The sequence below is a fragment of the Numenius arquata genome, chromosome 8 (genome assembly GCF_964106895.1).
Source record: "Numenius arquata chromosome 8, bNumArq3.hap1.1, whole genome shotgun sequence".
NCBI lineage: Eukaryota > Metazoa > Chordata > Aves > Charadriiformes > Scolopacidae > Numenius > Numenius arquata.
The window spans coordinates 6,117,179-6,140,259 of NC_133583.1; the positions used below are offsets into that span (position 1 = coordinate 6,117,179).

A 23,081-nucleotide genomic window follows, 5' to 3' on the forward strand; every position below is an offset into this window, starting at 1 on the left:
ATCTAAGTCAGGACCTTGTGACATGAATGTGAAATTATTATGAAAAGAATCCAGTGGCTGATGGAATGGTAGGAGAGAAAAACTCTGCTGAAATTCTCAGCCTAGAAGATGATGTGCTAATTTTACCTTCCAAGCAACTTTTTGCTTCTCCCCTTAGAAGAGGTTTAGAAACACCCCTTTACCCTTTTCCGCCTGCCGAAAGCACCCCATGAGATGGAGAGGTTCTCATACATATGTTTGCTTAGAAAAATGTGAAAAATAGAAAATGTTATTTCCTTTAATATATGTATTTTTCTAAGAATATTTGCCTGTTGGTGTGTGCTTCTGTGTGTTCATATATTTGTAAGAAAAAGCCAGCATGAGATTGTCCTGGTTTGGGGTGGAGCAGAGGCAACTTTCTGGTCAGTGAAGCAGACTCTTTCTTATCCTTGTTGCCATGGCAGCCGGAGTCAGCTGACCAGGTTGTTTACTGCATGGACAGGTCAAGTGACCCAAACTTGACCAATGGGGTATTCCATCCCGACTGTCATACTCGGTATAAAAGCTGAGGCATTGAGGGGTCAGCCGTCTTCTTCAATGACAGATATCTGAGAAGGGGCTGTGTCTGCTATCTAGGGTCCAGTTCCCATCTGTTGCTGAGTCCAGCCTGGAACTTCCCCGGTGCCTGCAAGTTACATCTTCCTGGGAACTTGATACAGTTTTATATATACATTGTATCTATTTAATTATTTTCATTTTATTTTATTACTAATATCTCATTAAAGTAGTTTAGGTTTTTCTAAACTTCGTAAGTCTCTTTGTCTTTCTCCTTCCCCTCCTTGGAGTGAGAGGTGGGGGAGAACATCTGTCATCCTGTCATTGACCAATCTGGCCTAAACTGTGATAGAGATGAAGGAGGAAGAGAAGATGGACTGGCACCAAGCTTCTTAGACTGCTTTCCTCTTCCAACCAGCATCAGTGCTGACTTGTAAACTCGTTTCTCTTACCATTGTCTGCAATATTAGGTTCCATCACCATTCATCTCCCTATTGACAGGCATCCTCTTTTCCTTTAAATAAATGATGCAGTTGACTTTGCGCAGACCAAGCTTGCTGGTTTTGAGGCTTGCTGAAGAATGTGCTGAGCTAGGGTCATACTGTTCTACTGTCCAGATGTGCTGTTCTCCACAGTACTAGTTGCTTTCCTCATCAAAGAGGGCAGCTTACGAAACAGATAAAAACTCCCTTTAGATGTGTATCTTCCATATGTTTCTTAGCTAAGAAATTAGAAAAAGACGAGGTTATTTGGGGTTTTTGATAAAGATATGTTGCCTGCATGTATATTGCACTGAAAGAGTACTCCTTGTGAGTGATCAGAATTAGTCACAAAGATGAAACGGATGTGGACAGAATTGGCTAGCAACCTTCTGAAAGCCTTTCTCTTTCTTTGATATTTTTCTCATAGTTTTGAAGTACATCACTGCGATGTTTGATATTTTATTAACAATAATTGTATTTCGCTCTTTTCATTTGAGGGTTTCAAAGAGTTTTAGAAGCATTAATTGCATATGTGGCCCCTGACTTCTATGAAGAAAGTGAAAATAAGGTCTTGTCAAATAAGTTAGTTGAAAAAATGTATTAAACTGAGAATAAACAGTTCAATGGTGATTATTCTGTCAACTCTACTCACAACATTTGTGTTGGCTTGTAATGTGCAAGTCTAATAACTTCCTAGTTTGTACTTTCTTGTTCAGAGATGATGACTGCCTTCTCCGAAAACTCTGAAGGCTGCCTAGCAGCTCTACACAACGTACCATCTTCTGGGCTGTAAAGCCCACAGATAACCAAGCAATGGTCACAGAGCCTTTTTGTGTTCAGTCCATGAGGTCATTAGGAGACATTCTGGATGTGGGCACCTGATTGCTGTTGTTATTTGTAGGTTGTTACAAAAGGCAACACAAATCATGGCAGAGAGTGTCCTGGACGTTGCTTCTGTTAGCGAGCCCTGTATGGAGAGACAGGGAAAGTGTCCTTAGTGAGTGTGAATGGAGTTGGTATTTCTAGGGAACTAAGCTGTAAAGAAATTAGGATGTGGAGAGCAACACATGTGCCAAACTCCTTATCAGAGGTAACCCAGAGCCCTGTAGTTTTTGACGTTCATCCTCTGTCCTCCACAGTGCCTGGCTGGTAGACATCCCCTCTTTGGTATGCAGAAGGTGTTCTATGACAGGAACCTTTCTCTGGTACTGTTGCTGATAAAATGTATTTCTCCTTGGAGAGTTTTCTTATTTAAATGTGAAGATGTAACTGAATTTCAACTGCAAATATTGACAGCCCTTAGGTTGCAGATCTGAATAGGCTTACAGGTGAAGAGCTATAAATTTATGGGCTCTTTATAAGTGAGCCCAAAGGGGCTTTGCTCTCCAGAGCCTGGCTTTCTCCCTATCTCTCATTGCAGTTCTGCCTGAAATGGCTTTCCTGATGTGTCTGGCATAGAATTCACTTACTGTGATCTTCACACTTCAAAAATTCTTCAGTCCTCTAATGCCTTGGCTTCCTGAGAATCCATTGGTTATGAAATGTTTTAAGGCTGTTAGTGAGTTTTTCTGTCATTATGCTTTCAGCTGTACCTTAAATGTACTTTAAACCCAAGATGATGGTTTATCTAGTGCAAGATGGAGATTAAAACCTGAAGGAGAGTATTTTTACATTCTTTCTTTTTTGCTGCCTTTGGGCACCTGAATGTGGATACAACAGGTTTCAGTAGATCTAGGCAGAAATGGACTGAGTTGATAGTGAGTTTTTAAGATGTTCTGTGAGTTTTCTTAAATCTGAAAGGCACTCTGCAAACTGAGTGCTTGTTCTCTAGGTTCTCTAGCCAGGACAGAAAGATGGCGTGTTAACACTTAGCATTTGTTCAGCACCTGGTCACAGATGTGTCCGAATATTAAGAAGAAATGCGTGTGGTGTTCAACAGAATAAGAAGTGTTAAGAAGTGTTAAGATTTGTGTGAACAAGCAGGAAGAAGTATAGATATGCATATGTAGGAGGGGAAAGACTATTACAGGGGCAATCCAATTAACGCAAATGATGCATGCAGATGTCTTTGGCGTTTTAGTACCGTTCACTGTTAAACTCCATAAGAGCTGTGAACTGGAGACAAGGGAGGAGAGGGCTGTCTTCCCTTGCATGGCAGCAGTGTTTTCAAACCTGAGCATCCTACCCCTGCCAGCAGACCAATAGGGGACACCTTCTTTTACCTGCTTGTGTAATTGCGAAGTGTGAATAAGTGCATAGTAAAACAGTAGAACCAAAGGATGCATTTATGTGGTAACTTAATTTTGCCTTCTGCAAACAACTGTGCGCCTGTTGACTCCTGGCACTTCAGGGGAGCAGCGTCACTGCTTTAAAATTCAAACAAGATAATTGAAAGCATGCCCCAGGTTTTTTGGGCTGTATGCTCAGGGCCAACCTGTTTGATTTATTTTGGTATTGACTTAACAGGACTGTTCACCTAACGGAAGCAGGATTTGAGCTTGAAAATAGACATTCTTTCAGCTACATATTGATCATTGGAGCTGGATCTAGTCCATCCTTATGATGTACCTTCTGAAAAAATGCCTCCTACTTTTATCTTGGCATCTGATGTCTGGTGAATAATGACTTTAATTAAAAAGAAGACCTAGCCACTTGGTCTTTTGGATGAGATACATAGCAAACTCAAATATGTGGCCTGAGCAGTTCCAAATCTTTGCTTTTTCTTCCCTCCTTTATAATATCTCTTTCTCAAGAGACAATCCAGGCTGTGATCTTGCTCTCCTGAAGGCAACAGAAATTTTTTTGTTGACTCCAGTGAATGCAGGATCACCTCTGTAAGCACTGTAGGAAACCAGTGGAATTTTCCCATTTAGTCCAAAGGGTTTTGACTCAGGCTGTAGATCTAATAAATAAATAAATAAACTCTCTTAAATTGACAAAATCTTTTCTGTCAGAACCCCTGAACATCTGCTTATTACCTCCAGACACTGTCACGTGAGGTGTTTTGTCCAAAGAGCAATTCTTTGGAATGGAGTGGCTGTGTGTATTTGTTTATTTATGTATGTGTTTTCCATATTGGCTTACAGAGAAACTACTCTCCTACAAGCTGGTAGCTTTTTTTTCCCCCCCCTTTTTTTTTTTCATGTTTATTATGATATGGGTATTAGGTACTTGCATGAAAATTCATACTCTGCCAATAAACTTATTACAGTAGCTATGTAAGATACTTTTATGCTGTCTTCAACATTTTTCCAACTTTCTGTGAAAAAGAAACATTTTACATTTTTCTGCTGTAGCATATTTTGCTTAAAAGTACAATGTGGCTTTTTCCTCAGAAAAAAAACCAAAACCCACCTCCACATATTTAATTTCTTTTTACATGTTCAGTGCACAAATAGAAGACTAAATTTCCTTTCCAGGATTGCATGTACATAGTTTCTTGTCCATTGAGGTTGTGAATACAAATTTGCCAACAAAAGTCCTTCAGCTGTGCTTGAAATAATTGTGAAACCAAAACACACACAGGAAAGGAACATTGACAAGTCAACCTTTTAAAAAGTTATATATGTATATATTTGAATACTCTCATTTTTTTTCGGAAATCCCCCACCCATCCCCAAAACCTAAATTGCATTGCCAACTCTTTTGAAGGTTAAGATTTTCCACTTAATCAACCCATAAAATTTCTGCCCCAAAAGTACAGTGACCTTAATTATTCAATAAGATTTTATCTACGAGGATGTAAGCCTCACCATATTGCATCAGACCAGGGTGTTCTCGATCTCAAAATCCTGTGTCTGGTATTAGCTGGTAACAGACTCTATAAAAAAAAATCAACAACAAAACAACCCAAGACATGGCAAGGGTGGAGTGAGTAGGAAACAGGACAATCCTCTGGACTTGCCACTTGAAAGATTGTCCCTTTCTGGGTCCTTTCCCTTTCACCTTCCTTTCTTTAGTCTGCTGTACCTTTGATATTACCCACATCTACACCTATATCCGTACCGTAGCCTCTTCTCGTATAAGGAGCCTGTACTGCTTTGATGGTGAATATTTTTATTATTCTCAGCATTGTCTCTCTGTCTAGCTCACTTATTAAAAACCGCACCCTGTTCTGTAGTGCTGCTAATTTACAAGGTGCTTTACAAACACAGATAAGAGCCATCTAAGAAGGCTCTAAATAAGACGAGACAAATGCAAGATGAAACACTTGAAGGCTGTTCAGGAAATTGAGGATGTGGAAATGACTTATGCAAAGAGAAGAGAGGGTCTGTGAGAAGGGGTTTTAGGCAGGGCAGAGGGTGAGTTTGGCAGTGGACAAAATGGTTAAGTGCAAGGAGCGGTGGAGCTGAGATGTAAAAGCAGGAGCAAGGAAGGGAGAGGAAGCAAAAATAAACTCAGAGAAATAGGGGATAGTGAACAGTGAGGAAAGGCCCTTGGGAGGAAAGCAATAGCATAGAATATTTATCACAGGTTTCTTCGAAATGGGCTGGGAGGGAACTTGAGAAATCTGAGGTTTGTATGGGGGTTTTTTTGGTGTTTGTCTTGTTTTGTTTTATTTTTTGACAAAACTTGGCTATCTATGACAGCTTCTCATCTTAGCCTGTTCTTAGCCTACCTGCAATGACAGGCATAGCAAGAACTGATTGCATGTTGTTATGCAGAAAGTTTCCCTGCGATTTAAGGTTAAGTTCCATTAAATATTACCCTGTCCATTGTGTCCATTTATGAAGGGAAAGAATGAAATATAAAACCTAATGCAAGACAGGAAGCCAAAGGAAGGAGGAGTGTGCTCTCCCCATATCTTCTTGTCTACTCCATCTAATTGACTACTCCAATCTCTTTTTCTCCCTATGGCTTTGTAAGGGCCAGGGAAGATAGATTGAAAAATTGACTTGTTATGATGACCTAATCTTTATTAATAAGAATAGGATAAACTTGGGGAATAGGCCAGATCCTACATGATGCTTTGCCTCTTTGCCTTCTTGGGATTTAAACTGGCCTTTGCATTTTAGTATCTTGTAGGATTCTACAAGCTGCCTTCTTCTTTATGTACTGATGTTTTGTTTTGCTCTCCATCGCTTATCTCTGCGATTATTAGGCCAGCACCAAGTCAAGCAAGGGACATGTGAAGTTGTGGCAGTGCATCGTTGCTGCAATAAGAACCGGATTGAAGAACGATCGCAAACAGTCAAGTGCTCCTGCTTCCCAGGGCAGGTGGCTGGTACGACAAGGGCTCAGCCCTCGTGCGTGGAAGGTAAGCAGTCTCCTGCTCACTCATGGTTCATTAAGATTGTTTGAAAGTTTAGTCTCCTTGATTGTTTGACTTCCCGCTGCCTCAAAAGCATAATCCTTCCTTTTGTTAATTTTGGAAACATCTCTGTGCATTGATGATAATGAGTCTGTGCATAAATCTGGGTGTAATTAATCCTCTTAATATATGTACTCGTCCATTTCATGTCTGTGCCAATAAAACTTTTTAATTTTTTCACACCAGAATTCTCCTTTAAAACTAGTCTGAAAACAGCATAAGCCAAGAAATTCAAGCTTACGAATTTAACCCTTCCAGTTGTCTTTAGACTTAGCAGCTTCAATAAAAAGTCCCAGGGTAATAAATGCAGCCCTAAGACTGGGCATGCAGATAGTGCTGGGACGTGATTTTGAGACCTGGTCTCTAGATGGTTGTTTCACCATTTTATGTGCCTAATAGTCTCTTATGCCAAACATCAGTGCTATAATCATGCCCCATGTCTACTCGGTTTCGTGTGTTGTAACCCCAAATACACAAGAGTTTGGAGAGCAGAGCAAGCGTCCTGCTGCACAGGGGCAGTGGCTGAGCTGGGACACCTACCTCTTGAAGGAAAAATGGGGTACAGTTGCCTTAGTCCATCACCTTCCTGGGTGTAGATGTTGAGGTCCTCACAGAGCTCAACGTTGCCATTCTTAACGCTTTTAGCAGTATAACACACTTGAAATTAAATTGATTCTATAAATCAAAGCTAAAATCTCACCTTGATTGTAATGTTGACAAGGCATTCTGAGGCTACGTAAAACTTGCGTCCCAGAGGTTCACTCTGCACCTCACCACCACCACTTTCCTCTCTGGCTTACCAGAGTTCAGAAATTGTAGGTTACCCATAGTGTGTTCCCTGCAGAGGTTGCTGCTCTTGTTGTTAACTTAGTAAACAGTTACTCCAAGACATATTTTTAAATTATTATTATTTTTTTTAGAAGTCTAGAAGTTACCAGATGCACCATTTCACTAATTCATAGGCAAGACCCTTCTGTTTTAATTCGTTTTCACACAAAATTGCAACCATTACAAGTTAAACATGAAACAAGAGCTTCAAAATCCACTTTTTAATCTAACATTCAGAGATATATAGTTTTAAACAGAAAACTTGACATACATGTGACATCTGAGTTTTTTAAACTTATGGTCTGTTTTGAGAATCTCTTATTTAAGAAAGAAGATCTTTTCTTTTTAGATTATTAGTCTTTTCATGCCTTTAAAAATGCTTTTAAATGCAACAGATAATAAAAGTCAGGCAAGGTTTTAAACTCGCTTAAGGTTTGCAAAGGTGACACTGTCATTCTATGATAGAAAGATATAAATTCACGATACCCTAGAAGCTTAATTCAGGCAATGCAAATAGTTGCTGAAAGAATTTAGTAGCTTTTTTCTTCAAGTTATAGTTGAAATTAAATATGACAAAATACTATAAATTTAAGATTTTGGTTTCTAAAGTGGAAGCCTTTGATTCCCCCTCACCCCTTAGGGTAATGCTTTCACATGCTTCACTTATTTTTGCAAGCATTTGGGACTACAGTCAGTGTTATTCAGTTGTTGTAGCACAGAAAGTGTAACTATCTTTCCTTAGCCTGAGGATTAGATGTGTTTTCTCCCACTTTCTACACATTCTTCAGGAGGCTTCTGCACTGTGGAAGCCAGAAACAGTTTGTCTTGAATTTGCATATTTCAGTCTGATACAGACATCATTTTCTTTTCCAGCACCTTTTTACTGAATGCAGGGCTCCTTAATTTGCCTATATTTCACCCTGAGCTTAAAGGGAGGGACATGCCCAAAGCACAGACTTACTTTTCTAACCAAAAGAAAAATTTTATAGAGCAACTGGCTTGTAGTAGTCTTTTAAAGTATTTTATTTGAACTTCAGACCTTACCCAGTAGTAGTTACCATTTACATTAGGGCAGCAATTATCTCTGTGCTGTTGATCATGCGTGGCATGCACATGGTGGATGGCACCTGTAGTTACTACCTCAAATGACAGAACCATAAAACATCTCAAGTTGGAAGGGATCCATAAGGATCATAGACTCCAACTCCCTGCTCCTCATAGGACTATTTATCAAACATATATATAATTATACGTGTTTCTTTTCTGGGTTAAGTATTGATGGCCTGTCCGCCTAGGTAAAGACTGGTGATAATGTCTTTAGTGGGAGAGATAACGTGTCATGATTCTAAAACTAAATCATATAACTAGGAGTGTTGTGGAGACACTCCTTGAACTCTGAGAGGCTTGGTGCCATGACTACTTCCCTGGAGAGGCTGTTCCAGTGACTGTCCACCCGCAAATTACATACGTGCTAAACTGTATTTGGACAAAACAAGAAAACAATGTAGTTCACAGTCATGAGTATGTGTCCAGGAAGTACCACCCACCTCTTGTGTCAGACTACACAATTTTCAGTCATACATACAGAGATGCTCTTACTGATTGGAATTCTTGGAAGAAAGTAGCTTACTGTTTGGTAGTTTTTATAGCAGATAGGATTAAGTATGTTCTATTTGGATTTAGAAAATATGTTCTCTTTGGATTTTAGCCTCTTCTACATGCAATCAAAAGGAAAATAACTCTGCAAATAATGCTGGAAAACGATAGTAAGTAGGATGCAGTCAGTCTCTTATGTTGACATTGCCTGTGAACTTTCCAGGGTTTGTGTTTCAGCTCTTCTTGGGCAGCACCAAAAAGACCATTGGAGCAGAGTAAATGGGATCGGATTTCATGTTCTTCGTAGAGTAGCAGCCTTTATAAAGCTATTGGAATGAAATTATGTTTTCCTTTCTTGACCAAACAAATCAATGGTTATATAATTAAATAATTACAATTAATTTTGTTGAGATCTGCATGATGATTTTACAGAAGTCTGCTGCTTCTTGCTGTTTTTAAATGAAGGTCTGATTTCTCTTTTAGTGTTGACAACCCAGGAAACAAAGTGTTGATTCTAGCTTTCCCTTAGGCCAGGCAGGCATATCACTGGTCATAGATTGTAGATGCTCCATAAGAAGTTAAGAGTATTGCAAGAACTTGATTCTCACAGAATATGGGAGACTGCAGAGGTCTGAGACTTTAGCAAAGTCTAAACAAACTGTACTTACGTTCTGTTCCAGACTCAAGCTTGACATTTGAGCAGCTTTCTGCTATAACTTATTTGGATTTTTTTCCCCAGTAAATTGTAACCAAATTAATATAAGCCTTTCTCATTTGAAATTTATACATCTGGGTTTAGTATTTTGCAGGTTTTTAATTTAGTTGGGTACTTCTCCTTAGTTTTTTCAGTCTTGCAATATATAGGTTTCATGACCTAGATCCCAGTGGGTTTCAGTGACAGCTTGTTTCTTAATTTGGGTGGGGGTAGAGCCTAGTTCATCAGAGTTCCTTGTTGATGAGTATTGGGCGTTGTGCCCTTTTGTATAGATAAGCCATGAAATAGGCTTATAAAGCCCATCATCATGTTTTTTAGGATACAGTCATAGGCCAGCTGGATATTTACCTTTTGAAATAGGTTGACAGATGCTAAAGAATTTTATACAAGGTCAGATTTAAAGCAGCAGTTTATTGGAGCAGTGTTATATGTTAAGGCTAAGCCCTCCTCAAAGAGATAGAGAATATGTGTGCCAATATTCACAGCTACCAAAATTTCAGGAAGGCCCCCTATGTGAGTCAAGGCAGAATGGTTGGTTGCTTAATTGCATTCAGGCACACACCTACACGTAGAAGTGACTTTTTTTCTCATGATATGTGTTAAGGAGGAAAATAAGTACTTTAGTGTTACAGAAGAAATGATAGATATCCAGGTGAGTTCCAAGAAAAGGTTTTGAAGTGGTGCAGAAAGAAAAGTAAAAGCTAGTTAAATCTTGCAAATACAGAAGGTGGAAGTCTTAAGTGCCTTGATTGCTACAAATGAGTCCTTTTCCATGTTGTGCAGTAATACTATGTTGTGGGGCTTAACTGACATTTATGGAGTGCTTTGCATTTCTACAGCGTCTTTCATCTTAGAAACTTTAAATATTGGTAGTAGGAGAAGCCAAAGTACTTCATTTAAAAAGAAGGATATGGAGGTGAAAAATCAATGTTTGTTATAGACTAAGATCTTCCCAGCATTTTTACAAAGACAATAAAATCACTTGTCATAGTCTAGATGGGAGTACAGGGCAAGAACTCTTTGGGTCAGGGTGTTTTTTATCCTTAGCCCATGATAACAGTTACTTAGATAATTGCATTTTGAATGCATCCAACAAGGAGCTGTCATTTGAGTGTTTGAACTTAGTTGCGACAGCTATTGATAAGCATTGGCAAACAAAAAAAAGCAAGGCTAGTTCTGTACACATGCATACCTCATTTTCCTGGGGGTTATTTGAGCTTCCAAGCACAGACCCATCTGATACTTTGAGAACTGTTGCTGTGGATAAATGGATCCACTAAGCTCAGAAAAAAGCAGAGCATGTGAAAGAAAGTATTTAAATATGCAGAGAGGACATACCACACAGCCTGTATACCCTGCCTTGAGTTTTAGCTATACTACTGGATTGCAGCTATAGAAAATTTTGTTTAGTGGAGGTCAAACTATTCTTCTGTCAATGACTAAATTACATTTAAAGTAGTGATGAGATTTTGTTTATATCCATTTTCTTTATGGAAATAAACATCCTTGAGTAAGTACCTCCAGCTTGTCTAACAGCTCGTGCCAAGAAGATAAAACATTAATAACTTTTGTCTGTAGAGTAGCTATCTCTGCTAAGTGCGTTAAATGCTTCTAGGTAAATCATCACTAGCCAAATCATCTTCCACCCAGGCAATTCTATTAGTCCTAGAATGTATGAGGAGTAAACACTCAGATTGGAAAAAATATGAATGGGACTATAGAATTGTTTAAAAATTTTCTGTAGGGCCAAAGAGCCACAATGAAAAAAAAGGACAATTTTGGCTGAAAGCCCATATAGATTCCACACTGAAGGGAAGAGAGCATATAGAAACAAGAAAACAAAAAATCAATACATAAGAAGCAGATAAAAGAAGAAATAGCTGAGAAGATTTCCCTCGCACTGTTTTTGAATGGATTTCAGAATACTTGAGAATTCAAAAGGATGCTAATGCTGTGTCAGTATTCAAAGAAAAAAAGGAAATGTACAGTAGAATGAATAGTGTACTGAAAATTTATATGGGAGAAGGCTTAATCCAGTGGAGTAGGAAAGACTTCCGTATTTGTCTAGACTAAAGACAATATGAATTTGCTTGTTCAAATAGAATACACAGAAATCCTTCAAAAGAAATATTGGCCCATAATTCCTGAAACATTGACATTGTTAGTGCTGAGGTGGATCAGCATCACAGTTCTCCTTTTGGGAAGTAACAGGAGGAGTAGGTACTTCATAACTCATTGTTAACTAAAGAAGGTGCTAACCAACATCTACTGGGATAAACTTTTTTTTTAATTTTGTTTTTTAATTCTGGTCCTGGGTAGTTTAGAGTCCTAACAAGGCGGCTAATAGATCTCTGGTCAGCTGTTGAAATCCAAAATGTATTTCAGAATACTTGAGGTATTCTAGAAGATCACTAGGATTGTGCCGATTTGAGAGGGTAGGTAGTATGGTCTAGATACTTAGGGGCAACTGAGGCTGATCTCAAACCTGTGTTAATAACTGAGAAGTTGATATGATAGCCAATTAGCAAGGAATTCCTGGAGTACAGATCACAAGAGTTTATGTGACTTTCTGAAAAGAGTCTTGCCAGACACTACTGATGCCATTTCCAGAGTTGTCAAAAGTAATACAGGTAGTTTCTGGTATACATGTAAACCCGGGTTTTCCAAGTTACCTTGGAAGATAACGTATAATTTATTCAACTAAAGATTTGGTTACGAAGTACATTTGAGGATTTAAGTCTCATTTTTCTGTAAGCTATTTAATTTTGAACCATATGCCACTGTGCGCGCTGCTCAGTGTCAGTTACCTACCATAGCTCAAACACACATCTCTCCACAGAGCCATCAGTAGGAAGTGGGAGTCAAATGGCAAATACCTACTGGGATTTCACAGTGCTTTGCTCTACACCTCACACTCTGCAACATTTTTTAGCAGTGACCTGAAAGCAAATATAGAATCTCTCCTGACAAAAAAATGTATGGGTTTCATCCGGTGGGGCAAAGGAGTAATTAATGACAAGCCCAAGGCAGTCATATGGCATAGTCCTACTCAGAGGAAGTTGAACCTGTTTGAAATTACTGTACTAATAAAGACAAATGCATTGTGGCATGAAACTGAAGAAGTTCAATCAGCTCAGCTTATCAGGCAGAAGATTGAAAAGTTACTTGATTGCAGCACGTTCAATACCTTCATGGGGAGAAAATGATGATTACTAATAAGTGCTGTAATGCAGGAGAAGAAAGCATAATGGAAGAGGTGGGAAGAAGAAAAGTAAGGCTTTGTGTTTCATGCTGAGATTGTTTAACTGTCAGAAAAAAATTATAATGGGAGAAGTTTCTTTCTTCACCTGTCCCAGATTGGCATGGAAGACACTGTGTAGCCAAACACAACTGGGGACACAACACAGTGAATTGCATGAGACGAGATGAGATGACGTATTGACACCTTTTGGCTTTATTCTCTAGGAACCTTTTGTTTCCATGGAGTCACATTATCTAGGGAGCGATGTCAGCAGAAGATTTATTTCTGGCAGGGTTTCTGGCTGGTTTCTGGCTGATTTCCAGCAAGTCAGCTGGCTAATGTCCAACTGAAGCAGTATCCCTTCGTGTGGGTGGTTGTGTATGAGAGTAACATAGCTGGTCTCCTTTCGTACAAAAGTCATCTGTTGAAACCTCTCCAAGAGTGCCTCAATCTGAAGAAAAAACCTTTATATCCTCCAGTTAGTAGTTAAAGAACTTTAGCAATGAAGATAAGGCTAAGGCTCTGATGGGGAATTTTAACAGACTAATCTCAGGGGTGTGTTTGACATAAACAGCTACAGCCAGTTAGGACATACAGATCAGCAGAGTGGACATTACAACTACAAAGAAATTGGACATAGAATGGATGCAAGAATTAGTGGTTTGCTACAGCAAAGTATTGGGGATTTCCTGGAAGCTAATGGAATGAGATCTGTATTAAGTATTTCAAAGTGTTGCCATTACTCTGAGGAGAGGTATCTGCACAGAATAGAAATCAGTCAACAGAAGGGTAGGAGTCACTTTCTATGAAAGTGTCTAAACAAGAGGCGAATAGAAGGTGAATTATGCAGTCTGTTGAAGAGCTTGTGGATCTGGTTTGAGTTATTTACTCAGCAATGCTTCCCATTCACGTCTGTGCTTGTCTTAGTGGAAGATGGTACTGCTGGAGATGATGGGCCAGTTTCACTGTCTTCAGTTCACAGGCTGCACATGGACCAGGAATTTGCATGGGCACAGTTGGTCAATAATGCTGTGTGAACCCGCTCCTGTGCCGCGCTTTTGGCCAGTCAACTAATGCCTTTATTTCTTTAATCAGGTGTTAGGAGCAGGTTGATGCAGGTTGTATAGATAAATAAAAACTGTCATGTTTGGTGTGTTTTCTGTGGTTTCAAAACGTCTTGCATCCAAACTGATCTGAAAAAGGTTGGATCTTAGGAGTTATTAAAGTAGCTGAGGCACAAGGGATTCCAAGTACCTGCAGGAGACAGGTGAGTGAGAGGTGGTTTTCAAGGTCTGAAGTTCAACAAATGATCCAAGATCCAAATGACTGGTGAAAGGAAACATGCATTTATTTTGTAATTCTGTGAGATTGAAAGAATAGTTTATAAAAGCCAAACTGGTATTCCGGAAGTATATTTTTCATAGTGCTTTTCAGGTAGGCTTAGAGTAAAAGTACAAACCAAAAGTAATTGAATGAACATTTCAGCAATATCCTGATGTCAGCTTGCCTGCTTGTCACCCAGATTTGAATGTTGCAGAAGTACGAATCTACCTTGAAATGAAAAGTAAAAAAAGTGCTTTACAAGAAGTAGACTAAATTATTTTAGTTCATCTCTTTTGGATGCGGTGTCTTTTACAGCATTCAATTCGATATTTTGTGCACATAGTTGCATAATGCAAGCTAACTAAATCAGTACTTTAAGCCATATTTTATTTTGAAGTCCACTTTAGATTATGTAAGATTGTGAACTGATATATTTCATAATAATTTTCTGGGATTTGATGAATCCCATGAACAATGCAAAACTGATAAATGCATGCAGATGTTTGTGGGAAAATATAAGTGTTGTTAACAGCAGTATTATAAAGTCATGATTACATGTGTAAAAATAACAAGCATGGTCTTATTAATGAAAATTGGCTTAAGAGTAGAAAATTAATAAATTTGCAGAGTTAAGGTATACTACTATAGTCTTCCAAAATATACTGCAAAACTGGCAGTGTAACCGCAAGTCGATTTTTAGTTAATAATCTAATGCTTTCCGGTGGTTTCCACGTTCTTATCTGCACTCGTTGCTGACAGAGTCCACGTGCTTACATCTCTGTGCAATTCTATTTTCTCACCCAGTGAAGGGAGAAACTGGCATTTCTTCGTCCAGTCTCACATATGCATATCCGGGTTAAACAAGAAGCCTTAGTTTCATTCCACCTTATAGCAGGTACTTGACTGAAGCACATGAATGACGGAGACAAGTCATCTTTGTAGTCAGTGGAGACGGAAAGGCACTTCCAGAGGTCAGTTCAAATGTTGGAGTCAGTCTCTGGCGGTGCTTGCCTGTCTTCACCATTTGCATATGGCATTTACCCTTCTGTGTGCTGAAGTGTTTTAACCACATTTTTAGCTCAAACACAGTCAATGTGATTAGGTAACAAAACAGTAACTGTTGGTTCTACCTTTTGAAATCAAACAATTGCACATTTCACAGACAACCTCCCTAATAAAACCAACAGTAATAAAAAAAGATTATATTCTGTTTCTCTTTCCTGTTTCTTTTTTTAGCTTCCATTGTCCTACAGAAGTGGTGGTGTCATATGAACCCTTGTTTGGATGGAGAGGACTGTAAAGTACTACCAGACTATTCAGGTTGGTCTTGCAGCAGTGGAAATAAAGTCAAAACCACAAAGGCAAGTACAGAGATCGCATATATTTAAAGGTGGCAGTCTGCTGGTAGCACTTGCTTATTGCATTGCACCTGCAGGTGTGAGCACCAGTACTGGACTCCTTGGTGTTTTGGAAAGTGATGTTTAATGTAATTGGTCTCAGAAAGGGAAATGTTGGATCAGAACTGTCCCTTCACTGCCAGCCTCGTTAAGTTATTGGGTGCTAGAATCAAACTGAAGAAGGCCCTGCTTCATTCTTTAGTGAGCAAAGAAACTATTCAATTGTGACCAGTGCTAGAGAGATAGTCATGTTCCAGGATCAATTCTTCAGTTTGCAGACTGACTACATGGATCCAAGGTCTTTACCACTGTCACCTAAAGTTATGTTCCTGCACTACTGGAAAGCCCTTTTAGCTTTTGGAAGAAGTAGCCTGTCTTGAGAGTTGTTGAGAATCTGCACTGACATCAGCGGGAACTGTGGGACACTGAGCACCACTGGAAATCAGGCTTGTTCAGATCATTTCTAATTACAGGCCATCCCATAGACTGCCTGTTCTAAAAAAACCACACACTTTTCTACGCCATCCTATTTCTTAATTAACGGCCAGCAGAGAGAAAATATCATGTCCTCTGCTTAGCAATCTAAAATGAGTTCAGTGCATTGAAGTTCAACAAGTCATAGCAAACTGCATATCTAAATATATCATAAAACAAGAGTCTTTAGCAGGCGATAGCAAGGAAGGACATATGCTTAGCTTTTCCCTTTACAGCCTCTTCTAGCTGGGAATGAATGTTGTTGATTAGGTTACAGTCTGAGTTAATAAGCAAATACTGACACCAAATGTTGTTTAATAATGACTGTTCCAAGGAGTGAAAACTCTACTAATTTCTGGATGAAAAAGAGAAAATGAGATAGTTTGGGCAGCTGTGGTGTGGTGTCGGTGGTCTAAAGCCCAGCTACAGACACTGCACAGTTGCAACCTTGCTGGAAAAATCTGACCAAACCAACCAGTTTGGAAAAACTTATTCCTGTTTTCAAGATCAGAGGAATTGTTGGAAATCAGTGTTATTTATCAAATGCTAAAGATGTAGTCTATGGTGTGCCTATGTCCAGCGGTTCTGCTGTAGTGGATACTACACCCCAATGTTAACCTGTACCCTCTGGAATCAGTATTGGGTACCTGGCGGTCAGGTATTGAAAGGTATAGATCACCCTCAGCCTTTAAATTTTTTCACAGGCACTGACATTTAACTACTCATATTTAAATAAAGAGTATTGTTGTACCATCACACTGAAGGGTGAGTCTGGCAAGGTTGGAGTTTTAGATATTGAATAAGACAACTTCATCTCTGGCCATAGCAGAAGAGAGCTGGCACTTTATCCCAAAAGGACCTTATTGGAAAAAAATAAGCCAGGGTTAAATATACCTGATGCCTTCAATAAATATGAGAGGGATGAAGGGTAGAAGAAAGAACTTTATGTTGGCATTGATGACCATAGGCCTGAGGCATTCATTCCTGCAGCTGTCTCTTCCTTCCTAGGAACAGTTGCCTTAAGTTCATTGAGGTCAACTGAGCACACAAGTCATATGGCCTGTGTTCATGGCTCTTGCTCTTAAACAGTGAAAAGAGGCAGCCTGAGTCAGTGGGAGTTTACTAATAGAAGGGCAAATTTGGCACAGATCGTTTATTTTACTATCTATGACAAATGCTGCACCCAGGAAACTACAGAATATATGGTAAGCATTATGATGAGTTTAGGGGGGTCTTTATAAAGCTAGAGTTGGATAAATCATCCTGCCTGCAGTTAGACCTGTGCGAATTCATCAACTCCAGTGAGTTTGTGTGGGTCTAACAGAGGGCAGAGTGTAGCAATATGAGTGCAAATGGTGTTTCATTAAACTCTTCCTCTGCTTCGCTGGGATGGGGAGTAATGCATTTTGCATTGATTTTTAACATCATAGGAGATGTTTTTGAGGGGTATTTAATTGAAAGGATAAGCAAACGACTGGCACTTGTGCTTAGTTGTGAAACCCTCGACTGTATTACTGATGTGAGAACTCTTCAATTTCCTTGCACGGTGTTGTTTTCCTTTCACTGCCCTGTGTTGTTTTAGGTTACATATCCTACCATGTTAAGGTAGGACTGTATTTTCTTGTTCATGCAGTTAGCAACAGCATAAGGGAGATTCTGATTGGGGTCTTGGAGTACTGCAACCATATAAATGTAGAAATGAATAACGAAGTTAGTGGTTGAACATTATACTGAAATGACACAACAGAGTCATAACCTGTAACTAGTGATTGGCCATGTTTGAGAAGGGAACAGGCAGACTTCCTTAAAGGGCAGATCCCTTAAAAAGGCGTTGCAGTATCTCCCTTTTTAATTACTCTTTGCTAGAAATTCTTCCATTGTTTGCTGTATGTGATTTACATGTAGATTCTCCAGGGAAACAACTACTTTCATGCTTTCAAATACTTTGAGTTTGACCCATGAAAACTTTTTCTGTGCATTTACCTGTGTTGTTAGCAAGTGAGCTCTGAAGAGTTACTTCTGGAGGCTGAGATCTAACATAGCTATATCCCCAGTCATAGTGACATTTCTTAAAGCTAAGGACTTGTCATAATATGGCCAAGCTGTTACACTCCTGCAGTTAGCTTTTAGTATTGTACCTTTTACGAATTAGTCTGAAATGATGGAGTTTGTCGTCTCTTATTACTCTAAGAAAGGACACGATTTGTCCAAGGTTTTGTGGGTGGGATTAATTGTGCCCAGCTGCAGGCATGTTTCCATCCAAGCTGAGTTGTTTAGGATTCTCCAAAGTCAGGTGGGGAGAAATGGGTGATCTCACAGCATGACTGTGCCCACGAGTACTTCTTTCTGTCTTCTGTACCGTAAGGAAGCCCTGGATGACAGTCTTACATGTAGATGTCTGCTCGTTAGACAATAAAAGCTGTGCTACAGAATCTGTCCTGGCATCTGTATTTCCTCTGTAGGTATTTTGCCTGTCTTGTGGGTGGTTTTCTCTGTCTACCAAGATAGAGTTGTTGCACAAATATAACGAGCAATAGTAATTCCAGATTCTGAACAAAAGCTCATGGCACAGGCAATATTGGACTGGAAGGAAAATACAATGGAAAGAAAATGTCCCTTGTTATAGGGAAAAGAAAAGTATGATATAACTAATTTTTTTATTTCAGAAATGAACCAAAGATTTGTCCAAACTCAGCTCAATCAACAAAATACGTATGAAGTGCATTACTAAAACTTTACACAAAGAGGACTGTATGAACTGTCAGACCAGTAGTCCAAACCATAAGCAGCCCGTGTGTCTCAGTGCTGGGATACTTAAATCAGAAAGACACAGCAAAACCCTTGTGAACAATTATAGAAAATGTACACATACATGAAATTCTTCCAATTTAATAGTTGGCTTATGTCTAAAACACGAGAGTTGAGATCCATTCTATATTAATTTTTTTTTTCTGTGTTATGTAGCAAAGATGATCTCATTACCATTTAAATTTCTAATCAATTTTTAAGGCTTTTTAAGACCCCTGGATCAGTGCTAGTTGGGCCAATGACTTACAGGGATTAATTATACACTGAAAGAGGAAATGCCATTTAATCAATTTTAAGTCCTCTATCTTTTCATTTTGTGAAAATATTAGAGTAACTTGAAGTATATGAAGCACAGGAGACTCCTGATGCTACTCAGTATTTCGATGAATAGTTAGTAGCTGAGTGGGACAGTTAAAATGTGAAAAGCTGAAGAGCTTGTATCGTACATCAGTTACCTCAGGGAAGGAAATAAAAACTTCTCTATGCTGAGTGTCTGTTCAGTTTTGTAACACGTCTGACACTACAGAGAAGAGCTGACAAAGCTTTCCTCCTTGCAGGCTGCCTATTTGCATCCATTTTCAGGAAATCTGACAGGACCCCTCCTCACTGGGAAGCCAAACCCACCGGCTTTGCACAGCGCTCTGTGTGTCTGTGTTTGCGCTCGCACACACATCCCTGGTTGAATGTGCAAACGGTGTAAGGGGAAGAGACCGCGGGGTCCCGTGGGAGAAGTGCTATCTGAGGGCAGCTTCTCCTGCAAGAACAATTGATGCTCTCTGCAGACCGTGTTCTGCCTGATCCCCAGTTCTCTCCCGTAAGATGAACCACTGGGAATGGGTAGGACTTTGTGAGAATGGCCCTTTGGGACATGAGTCATGCACATGCTGTAGGCATTGGTGTTGGAAATGACGCTAAGCAAAAAAAAGCAGGAGATTTCCATGAGATGTCGGTGGCAAATTTCATAGTAAACGGCCATTTTTAAAATCTGCAAATCTCCCTTATAACATTGAATAACAGTGTAATTAACATTTGCATATAGATTCTGTTTCTGTGCAAGGTATGTAGGTATGGCTGGGGCAAGTTCACTTCTGATGTATTCATGGGTACAGTTACTTTGCAACAACAAAGCACATACTGTCGTCCTTATTTGATCAATTCTGTGTAGGTAACTCTTTCCTCTTCTTTTATAGGTGACACGGTAGCAAAGAATAAACCTGTGGATTACTACCAGAGCAAAGACATGTTGCTTGGCTGTTACACAGAGACCCTTTTTTGTGACAATGCCATTGACTTAATTCTTTGAACTTGCAAAATTAGTCAGCAAAAAGGACGCTACTTCTCCTTTCAACTGTGGCTGCAGTTCCTGAACCTGGATTTTGCTATACAGAATGGTACATTTTAATTTCACAAGAAAAAGCAAGGAGATTTGGTTCTACCTGAAATGCACCTTGGATTCCCAAGAATCTGCTACGTGGCAGAAATTCGTGGAAGAGCGCACCTGAACTTCTGTGGTGCATCAAGGATAAGACTTTCTTAATAACACTAAGATATGTAAAATTGTTTTAAAGGACTTTAGATCATGAATGTGTAACCTAGGGGGTCAAAGAAAGAAAATGCTTCTGTTAGAACTGATATGGATGATCTTAAAGGTCTTTTCAAACCTAAATGATTCTATGATTTTATGGATTGGTCTGAGGTACTTCTCACATACAGTACAATATAAAAATACAAAGTTGATCCCAATGCTAAGTGAGTTGACAGGACAATGTTAGTAAATTATGTCTTGGTGTATTTTCAACTGTGATTTAGTAACTATCAAGGTTGTATGACGGTGAAAAGATGGAACTTACAAATCAGTAGCAATTATTGTAGGGCATACTTTGATTATATCTGTGCAGTTAGATTTATTTTCTTAGATAGTCTGGGTAGTTTAACTTTTACATTCATAAGTGATGGCAGGAAAGCATGAGGAAGAGACAAAATTTGAAAATAGACATAGTTTTTCTTGTCCTAAAATAAATCCATTCTCTAGGGGAATAGCAATGTATACATTTTCCTTGCCTCTTTCAATCTAGATATGGAAAAGAATTTAGCCATTAGCTAGAAATATTCATTCAGATGCCTCAGAAAAAGGAGAGCATGCTTGTACTGCTTACTGGAAGGAGGGTAATTTGTTTGGATTTTCATAGCTTTGGTTATATTCTAATATTCTAATAGGTAACATACTTAAAATTCATAAGCAAAATTCTAGATAAAAGTGAATCTTCACTTTCAATTAGTTCTTGTTTAGAATGATTATAATAATTAAATGTCCAGTTCTTTGACAGACTGAATTTCCAAGTAGTTACATTTTGTGACACACAATTGTTCCATATTATTGTAGATGCATTTCATACTGTTTTTCTTATTTGCCTGTTACAGTTTTTTGTCATCAGTCTTCATAAATAGAACAGCAAGTAGAGGTGAAGCTGTAGCCAGTCTGTTCCCTGTTACATCATTTTGTGACTTAAGCTGCGTTGAAACAGACTAAAATGCAAGGATGCAGATGGCTGTCATGCAGATGAACTGCTGCCAACCCAGCAACTGAATTCGTTGTTATGCTTTATGTAAATAGTAAGGTAACAGTGTATATCTAATTTTTATATAGACAGAAAAGCCAAAAAAATAAAATGAGTGTATTCTACTAATTTAGGTCATTGTGCATAAGCTTTCTAGTTTATGGGAAAGAGCCTCAGCAGTGTGAAGCTCTTTAGAGTAATAATTGTTAGCTTTTGATTTGCTGGAGTGAGCCAGGTAATTCCATTGAAGTCAGTGGTGGGAAGATCTGGCCCTGTGTTTTTTTTTGGTTTTGATTTCTCTGGTTTAGTTCACTATCAGTTATGTATTTGATTACAGCTGGGATCATAGTGGTCATTGTACTCGGTGATAAGTAAACAAGAGATTTTCTGCTCTGTGCTTGGACATCTGAACAGTCAGTAGACTCTGCTTGCTCTAATGAGCTTTATATTCCTAGTATTTTTCCATTGTTTCAATTTTCTGATTAAATTTTAAAATTACCTTTATTATTTCTACCGTTTCTGTGTGTATGTATTCAACAATATCATCAGTGAAATAATTTTCATTTACTATTTGTACAATGTTGACCCACAACTGGTATTTATTTATTTACTCATTTATTTTGGTAAGTGACCCTCAAAGGCATAGTAAAAATCATTGCTGGGATGTTCTAAATGGAGAAACAGGAGTTTTAGAGAAAAGTTATTATTTCTCTTTTTTGAAGATAAATACAAAGAAATTAAGTTACTTGCCAGTGGCCATACACTGGATTTACGGGGGAACTGAAAACATAATTAGACATAAGAAGTTTTAGTTAAGTCTTTCCCATTCAAGGCATGTAACATACTTACCCCTTTGGTGTACAGTATGTTACACGCCTTGCAGTAGCCACCTGGAAGGTGTTTTTGCTGCCACTGAGGAAGGGGGAAAATACAACATAAGTTTGATAGCATGAGATGATGAAATACAGCCCAAATGAATGACTTGCCTTCCTAGATCCTCAGCCCATGACAGAGATTATATATTCCTAAAGCAGCTTCGTTCCAGAGGATCTTGGGTTGATTTACAGCTTTTTCTGACTCATTGCACAAATGCTGTAATATATGCCTGTCTCTTTTTGGAGGATTGCTGCTTCTTCTAATGCCGTTGTCTGGCATCTGACACCAGCATTGCCCTTCTGCTGAGCGATAGCAAAATTAAAGTCTTTGCCAGCAGCTCTGTTAGTAGAAGAGATCAGTGTCGCAGATTCTTGGTGTGTTCTCTATGTAAATGTTTTAGTTTATGTTTATCTACTTGTTCTAGAAGGGCGGGTTTTATAAGCAGCATACTTGCAATCTCTTAGAAACCTCAGCTTGCATCCCACTGTGAAGCTTCTATGAGGCTAAAACGGGTGCGTCATCATGTCCAGGCTTTTGTTTGGGCAGGCATTGTCTCCTGCAGTCTGGTTCAGAAAGTAATCCTCTTTGTCTTAAAGTGGCAATGTTTTGCTATTCAATTTCTAACAAAGATTGTTACAGATGCTCCTCTGATGAGATATTATTCTAATATCCAAGCTGAACTGATTCATGTCCTGATTATACCTGTATCTTACTTCTTAACTGTGCTCTTTTCTCCCCTCATTAGGATGACCCTGATGTATTTTCCTTCACCCAGGTGACATTTCAGCAGGCGTAAAATAACCATGGCCTATTCATCTCCTTTTTTTTTCTTTTCTCTGCCTATCTTTGCATCCCTTGCAATTTAGGTGAATCTTTTTTTGAATGAGGATTGCCAGAATTATGCACTTTATTTGACATCTGCCATTGCCAGTTTTCTA

The 23,081-nt window shown here is 38.9% G+C and overlaps 1 protein-coding gene across 1 annotated transcript in view; it reads left to right on the forward strand.

Moving 5' to 3' along the window:
* The window catches only part of TAFA4 (TAFA chemokine like family member 4), a 50,429-nt gene extending 35,011 nt beyond the window's left edge, over positions 1-15,418 (forward strand). The window contains exons 3-4 of the mRNA XM_074152069.1: positions 6,118-6,273; positions 15,267-15,418. Of these exons, the coding sequence (XP_074008170.1) occupies positions 6,118-6,273; positions 15,267-15,418 (308 nt within the window). The remainder of the gene's footprint in view (positions 1-6,117; positions 6,274-15,266) is intronic.
* The last annotated feature ends 7,663 nt before the right edge of the window (positions 15,419-23,081 follow it).